We start from the raw sequence: 8,521 nt of genomic DNA on the forward strand, positions 1-8,521 counted from the left end.
TCATTTATTGAATAATCTAGAAGAATTTTTTAATATGTTTATATTTACTCTTGTGACTCTTTTACAGTATATTTTCTTTTCAGGGAAACATTTTATTGGCTTAATTATAGATGAGAAAAATGATTTATTATTAATCTATGATGGATTTTTTTCTTTTGAAAATTATTGCCTTAAAGTGGTTAGTCTTATATGTCAATTAATAGTAAAATGATATTATGCCGACGTATTATTCACCATAAAATGGTTCTTCTTAGGTTTATGCAGAAATTATGGCAGTTCTAAAGCATGATGATCAGCATACCATAAGTACCCAAGACAGTGCATCTGATCTGTGTCAGCTCAGTACACAGACTGTGTTCTCCATGCTTGACCATCTCACACAGTGGGCAAGGCATAAATTTCAGGCACTGAATGCTGAAAAATTTCCACACGGCAAATCAAACAGAGATAAGGTGGACTCCATGAGTAAGTCATAACTTCTGTATACTTCCTTCTCTTAATTATTAACCAGTTAGCTCCTTTCTGTATCAGTTCTGTAATTTAAGCATTAGCTTTTAAAAGACCTATGTTTTCTTGCATGCCTTTTTTTTTCCCCTTAAGATGGCCTTTTTACTGAGAAAGAGCAGTGAATTTATAGTTAGAAAACCTCTCTTTAAATTCTTACTGTCACTTCCTTAAGCAAAACACATACCTAATTTTTCTCTGCATAAAATAGGGTTGATTTTATCTCCCTTAGAAGATTGAGGATTAATTGGGATAGTGATGATATAAATTGTTAAGTGTGTATATATATGAATAGTGAAGTGTTCTTTATACTTTTTCACTTATAAGATACTCTTTGCAGTCTTTTTCACATTTAAGTTTTAAATTTCAAAGAGTTTACTTTCATTCATTTCATGGCCTATTTTTTTTTTCTTTTCTTAATTCATCTTATTCTTTTTATTCTTCTTTTCCCTTTCTCTGGTAGTGTTTGGTATCCAGCAGGCTCTCCAAATATGCTTAATATATGTTACTATACTATACCCTGCTACACCTACTATCGTGCTGTTTCTTTCCCTGTGGTATTACAACTCCCACAAAGGTGACTAAAAGAGGAATCTCATTAGAGTTTAAAATGACACTTGCCCCTATGATACAAGCACTTGGTGAGAAGAATTATATTCATCAGACATTAATAGATACTCTTAATGTCTTTGAACTTTTGTGTTTTTCATTCTTGCAGCAAGTGGGTAAAGTATATGATACTTCTGCTTCTTGTATACTTTAGCCATTTTAGTGGGATCACATGATTTTCCCCCAAAGCTTCGAGGCTAATTGGAAAAACTGACTAAGACCCTTAAAGAGGCCTTCACTTACACCAAGTTCTCAGTTTGTGAGCATCTCCCTCTTGTTCCTATATCTGTGGAAGCATACATTCCTGTTGTTAAGCATAACAGTTTGTTATTTTTCTAAGATTTTTTGGACTTGCAAATAATTATGTTTAGGGGAATGTTTTTCTCTGCAGTAAGACTAATTATTGATATATTTTACATTATTTCAACAATTAAATGTTTCTGTTTCTGCATGTGAAAATGATAATCAAAAAACCAAATGCGAACTCCGTTATTACCATTTCTTACTAACATAGTAATGAAAATTCTAGCTTTTAAGAGTAACATTTGTAATGTTTCAAAAGTACAATACTTTAACATTTCTCATAATTTGAAATGATTTACAAATTTTGATGGAAGTAAAGAATTTATTTTAAATATAATTTCTTTTAAATTTACTATCTTGATTATGGAATTTGTTTTCTACATACTGTTATGAGTCATTATTAAAATTTATAAGTTTTAAATAAGAATTCTTAAACTGGATAGTCCAGAAGTTTCTCAGTTAGGTCTTTTCTTAGGCTGTTTAAAAAAATTACCATTTTAAAGTATTTGTGATTTTACTTGAAAGGTACTTTTACTTTTTATTTCCATTGTATTAGTTAATATTGTATATATAGCAACACAGGAAAAAAAAGATTGTTAACGAAGAATACTAAACTTTAAAATTAAAAAGAAGGCTATTTCTATAATTCTGCTTTTTCCCTACTAATAGCTATAGTTTATCAGTGTTTTTATAGTTATTAATAATAAATAACTCATCTTTGTATCTTTTTATCATCTTTATATCTCCTCAACATTTAATATAAATTTTTTTAACATCTTTATTGGAGTATAATTGCTTTACAATGGTGTGTTAGTTTCTGCTTTATAACAAAGTGAATCAGTTATACATATACACATGTTCCAATATCTCTTCCCTCTTGCATCTCCCTCCCTCCCACCCTCCTTATCCCACCCCTCTAGGTGGTCACAAAGCACCGAGCTGATCTCCCTGTGCTATGCTGCTGCTTCCCACTAGCTACCTGTTTTACATTTGGTAGTGTATGTATGTCCATGCCACTCTCTCACTTTGTCACAGCCTACCCTTCCCCCTCCCCACATCCTCAAGTCCATTCTCTAATAGGTCTGCGTCTCCATTCCCGTCTTACCCCTAGGTTCTTCATGACCTTTTTTTTTTTTTCTTAGATTCCATATATATGTGTCAGCATACAGCATTTAATATAAATTTACACTTAATTGTCACAACAACATTGTAAGTAAGGCAAGACAGATACTAATATTTCCCTTTTATAAATGAGGAAACAGAAGCTCAAATAAGTTAAATGACTGTTCAAGGCAAGATAAGTCATAATGGTGCTGTTGGAGCAGGAATCTTCTGAGCAATCTTGTTGGTAGTTACATTCTAAATAAGATACCCTAATACATTTAGATTAATTTATTTCATGAAATAAATTAAAAATAAATAAATTGAAATGTAAACAGATACTTCTAAAATTTCATCTTCTCAGTCTTTTAATTACTCAATTATCTTTTTATAATCTAGTACCTACTGTGGATTATGAAGACTATCAGAGTGTAACTCGTTTTCTAGACCTCATACCTCAGGATACTCTGGCAGTAGCGTCCTTTCGCTCCAAAGCATACACACGAGCTGTAATGCACTTTGAATCATTTATTACAGAAAAGAAGCAAAATATTCAAGAGCATCTTGGATTTTTACAGGTTTGATATTAATATAGTGAACTTAATAATGACATTTAATATTGCCAGTCTTTTATGTTTAGATTGTTCATTTTTTTAGTTTAGACGATAATACTATGACTGTGTAGGGAAGAAAAGAAAGTAAGGGCCAGTGGGCCTAATACAATGGATTAAATAAGAGGTCAAGATTGTTGGGCTTCTTTTCAGGTCAAAAAGCAGAGTGTGGTGAGAGAACTGGAAAATGAGTAGCTTGTAGTCTTTGGGTGATTAGCCCTCTCCTGTCTTTTTCTCCCTTGTCTAGCTCTGAGTCTCTTGTTCATTGTTAAAGTCATTCCTTTACAAGGATGTTCAGCTCCCTCATCTTTCTCCCTCTGTGTTGTATTCACTTTGTAAGACTCCAGTCCTGGATAAACTCACCCATCTGCTTTCCCAGTGTCTGCATGTAAGCACCTGAACATCCCTGGAGAAAAATCACACAATGGATTTTTAACTGGTTTTCCTTTCAATTCATAATCTCAAACATCAGTGGGACTCTTTAACACTGCCTTCAGTCATTCTATGTTTCTCTAGTAAAGACTACTTTCGCACTCTTCAAGATGACTATTTCTTACCTTCTCTTCATTTCTCTGCTTCCACCTTACTTACTCGGTTGAGATGATCTTGCTTCATTTTTCATTAGGAGAGTAGAAGCCAGATGTCTACCAAATCCAAAAATACATTGGCTTCTGTACCATATTCTCTTTCTTCCCTTCTCTTGTTCCTAAGGAAGGATCCCTTCCTGTCAAAATTCAGTTCTTCTACTTTTGTTCTTGATTTCAATCCTTCAGATATTCCTGCTTTCTCCAATATCATTAATTTTTCTTTCTCAACCAGAGTACATAGAGCATATAGACATGCTCTGGTGTCGCCTGTAAAAAATCTTAATTTTTTATAATTCCCTTGATCTTACAGTATCTTCTTCAAATACTTCCCATCTTTCTGTTTCCTTTCACAGTCAGTTTTTAAAAGAATTGCCCATCTTCTCTGTATTCCTTCTTTAGTTCCCATTTACTCTTTGCCCATTCCAACAAGAGTTCTTTCTCCATTGTACTGACTCTACTCTTGCTAAGAAAATTGGTGGCCTCCATATTACCAAATCCAGTAAATGCTTCCCGGTCCTCATTTTCTTAACCTCATGGCATCATTTGACCACTTCTTTATTAAGGTATTTTCTTTTCTCTCACAATTTCTGGGATACCACATTCTCCAGGTTTCTTCAAACTACTCTGGTTTTTCCTCTGTTTCATTTGTTACTTCTTCCTTGTCTATATATATACAAGTACTCTGGTGTCCTTCCCCAGTCCTCTTTTCTTCTCTCCCTCTATTCATTTCCTAAATCATTTCATCCTTTCCCCTGCCATCTTTGTGCTAATTGCTCCCAAATCTTTATCTTCAGCCTGAATATCTCCTTTGAACCCAGATTTAGTGTCTTGTGTTTCTTGAAAGCATCTCAATATGAGTATATTAAAATGCTGTTTAAAATGTTTTTAAGTTTTAAAATGCAATAAAATACTTATAAACTATACTCAACAGAATTTATTATATATTGGATTTTTAAAAGAGTTCAGGACTTTGAGGTTCTTTACAGCTCTCATTATCAATAACAGTTACTAGTATAGATTTGTATTTAAGTGGAATATGAGTATATTTAAGTGGAACAGAATGCCTGGAAATGAGTTTGCAGTTTCACTGTGAATCTATCTTGAAACAAATACATATTGTTGCTTTGAGAAAAAAATTCATATATTTTTTTTTACATAAACTGGTGGCTTTATAGTTTTATTTCCAGTTGTGTTTTTTTCCTCCGCTGATTGTTTTTTAATGATTGAACAAAGAAATTGTATGCTGCTATGCATGAACCAGATGGAGTAGCTGGAGTAAGCACAATTCGAAAGGCAGAACCATCTCTAAAAGAACAGATCCTTGAACATGAAAGCATCGGCTTACTGAGGGATGCCACTGCTTGTTATGACAGGGCTATTCAGTTAGAACCAGACCAGGTAAGAGATAAATGAAAGGCCTTGTAACAAAAAGAACTCTGAACTAGGAACTTTGGAAACCTTAATTTCAATACTGTCTCTACCAGTGTCACAGTGTGTCTGGAAAATATTTAACTGTCTCTGAACTTGAGTTTCCTGATTGATAAAATTAGAGACATGCTAGAGGATCTCAGAGATCCCTTCCAATACCAGATTTCTGTGACCTTACAAATCTCCCCAATAAATGAGATTTACTGTGAAGTATACTTACATTAAACTCTGTGTTCCATTACTCTAAAATTGATATAATTTTAGTTTGCTATTAAAAGTATAAGACTTGCATCAATTTTTAATAATAATAGTGATTCTCTACAGCCTAAGAAACTTTTTCAGATTACACGTGCCCCCTATCACCATCTGGGAATCTCTGAAATGGTCCCTTAGAATCACTGGGCTACAGTTGCTAACGGGGGGATGTTGCATATCTCATGTATGTTGGAACAGGAAAGGGGTTTAGAATCACTGATTTACAATCTTGGCTTATATCCTCTCTAATCTCAGGATATTCCTTTTTGTCATAATTGACATGTTCATTTTCTCAAAAGTTCAGTGTGTAGGGCCTTTATTTTTCACAGGCTTGTTTTCAATTTTAAAGAATATTTCACAATCCTATTTAACTTTTCAGTTACTGAAGCCCCAAATCGATATTAATAATATTGTGACGTTTGAGTTTTAATTTTTACGTGAGAAATAATATGACAAATAATCTTTAAACAAAGTATTAAGGAGTACTTGTTACTTTTATATTTGATCTGAACCAAAAATCAGACCATATCTGGAAAAGATAACAAATGCAATCTGAGATTTTTTGTAGGTTGTCTCTATTAAAAAAAAAAAAAAATCAGATGTGTTTAGGACGTCGGTAGAGGGCTCTACCTTATAGCCAAGCAAGTCAGTTGTTAAACTAAGAAAGGTAGGCTCCGTGAGGTAAATAGAATTTTTAAATGAATATTAGTTAAACACGTTTTGGTTCCTAAGATGTATTTGAAGTAACAGTTGCTATTTTAAATACTTTTAAATTTCCAGATCATTCACTATCATGGCGTAGTGAAGTCCATGTTAGGTCTTGGTCAGCTGTCTACTGTAATCACTCAGGTGAATGGAGTGCATGCTAACAGGTAATGTTTTTTAAAAGAATGATTTTCTTTTGTTGTTGGTTTGGAATGGGAAATTTTTAATTAATTAATTGGGTTGAAGTAATGTTTACTAAAGTAATGAAATCTTTTTTGTTTTCATGGTGTTGGAGATAAACACCAAAAAATAATTTTTCCTACTGTCTCTTAAGTCAATCTAGCACTTAACAGCTTATCTTCTATGCAAAGAGTCATCCTTGAATTAAATTTGCTTTATGATAGGAACCTGCAAGACTTCACCTACTATTGGTGAAGCTCGTATTAGTATTTCCAGAAGATATCTAACATCTGCCTACATTATCAGCACCAGTTATTTTCTGTGCTGGGGAGAGGGAAACTTTGTGACTGAACTAAGGAATACCACTCTAGAATGTGTGGGTTGATTTTCTCCTAAAAGACTAATAAAAATGAAAGCAGCCTTCCTTTCCTAAAGAAAATGGATTTCTTATAGCAAACCAAATGATAACCCCCAAAAAAGTACTTACATGTGGCAGAGATTAAGACATGCATGGTTCTTCTAGTTTAGAGAATTACTAAGGAGGTTGGTTGTGCTCTTGAAGCTGCCTTGCTCTGCAAGCTAAAAACCTTACTCCTTAATGTATTTACCAGACCCCAATTGAATTTCTGGACAGTGAGATCTGGTCAAAAGTGATGGGATCTTAGTTTGCCAAAGAGCACAGGCCACTGTTTTTAGTTAGTTCACGCTGCAAACAGCTCTTCTAAGTACAGTTTGTATAAATTCCAAACTGTGATTTTAAAGACCACTGTTCTACAGTGTCTGGGAGTAGAGAAGCTCAGTGTTAGTTGGATGGTTAGTGGATTTACAAAATGATGAAAGAAGCTTTACAGAAGTAAGGAAAGATTCGTTATATGTTTTAGATATGTTTCTCCAGATTAATTGAGAGACCTTATGAATAAAGGAGTTACAGAAATTTGGGAAAGTTTGTTTTGGCTCAAGCCGAGGTGTCATGTTTCCTTATGATGCACACTGCACAGTCTTCTCTTTGGATCTGGGATACATAGAGGCTCCTGATCGTTTGATTTGTGAAAAGGCAAGTTTCAAAATTCAATGAAGGATACTGTATCATTGAAGCGAATGGTCATTGAGGGGACGAGTTTTCCTTGGGGAGAATATTTGCATTTAAACAAATATTTCTCCAAAATTATTGAGTGTGCTTAACCTACACAATCTTTTTTTTTTTTTTTTTTTTTTTTGCGGTACGTGGGCCTCTCACTGTTGTGGCCTCTCCCATTGCAGAGCACAGGCTCCGGACGCGCAGGCTCAGCAGCCGTGGCTCACGGGCCCAGCCGCTCTGCGGCATGTGGGATCTTCCCGAACCGGGGCGCGAACCCGTGTCCCCTGCATTGGCAGGCGGACTCTCAACCGCTGCGCCACCAGGGAAGCCCAATCATTTTTTTAATACATTTATGGAAGTAAGTTCTCACAGCCTGATCCTCATTGCCATTTCGTACTTCTTGGTGTGATATATCCCCTCTGGAGAGCAACTCCTGCTAATTCTACTCAGATGTGTATCCTAAAATTTTGATACTTTGGCATTGAGTGATAAGCTAGTGAAGTTATTCAAAGTTGGACTTTTGAAATTATATTTCTATTGTATTTCTTTTAGCTTTGTTCTGAATTTTTCTTGGTGGTATTTAGACATTAGAGAATATTTGATATTTATGCTACTACTTTAGTTTTTTTTAATAAAAATTAATTGACTCATTTGTTGTTTTCTTTATGTGTTTTTACTACAGAAAGAACAAGGAGGGCTTTTAAGGGATTGATCCCAGCCTCCCTGAGTCTGTTACCTTATTTATAGTATGTGTACCTTTGGTATTATTAGGTAATTAAATAGAAAAATGTGCCTAGCTGAGCGTCTGCCATATAGTAGGTATTCAAATGATATGATTTAATAAAGAAGAAACATGGGGAAGTATAGCTTCTTCTATACAGTCATGATCTAAACGTCACTAGCCATCTTAGTGGCACATAAGTAGGATACTTAGAAAAAATAATTACCTATATAATGCTGCTTTTAAAAACCCCAGTTTTAACAAACAAAAGCCCAGGACCAGATGGCTTCACAGGCGAATTCTATCAAACATTTAGAGAAGAGGTAACACCTATCTTTCTCAAACTCTTCCAAAAGATAGCAGAGGGAGGAACACTCCCAAACTCATTCTATGAGGCCACCATAACCCTGATACCAAAACCAGACAAAGACGTCACAAA

At 34.5% G+C, this 8,521-nt stretch overlaps 1 protein-coding gene across 2 annotated transcripts in view; it reads left to right on the forward strand.

Moving 5' to 3' along the window:
- ATR (ATR serine/threonine kinase) overlaps positions 1–8,521 on the forward strand; it is a 106,511-nt gene that overhangs the window by 55,007 nt on the left and 42,983 nt on the right. For both annotated transcript variants that reach the window (XM_007126489.4, XM_055085687.1), the window contains exons 27-30: positions 255–465; positions 2,917–3,095; positions 4,949–5,113; positions 6,179–6,270. In XM_007126489.4, the coding sequence (XP_007126551.2) occupies positions 255–465; positions 2,917–3,095; positions 4,949–5,113; positions 6,179–6,270 (647 nt within the window). The remainder of the gene's footprint in view (positions 1–254; positions 466–2,916; positions 3,096–4,948; positions 5,114–6,178; positions 6,271–8,521) is intronic.

This window comes from Physeter macrocephalus, chromosome 1, assembly GCF_002837175.3.
Source record: "Physeter macrocephalus isolate SW-GA chromosome 1, ASM283717v5, whole genome shotgun sequence".
Taxonomy (NCBI): domain Eukaryota; kingdom Metazoa; phylum Chordata; class Mammalia; order Artiodactyla; family Physeteridae; genus Physeter; species Physeter macrocephalus.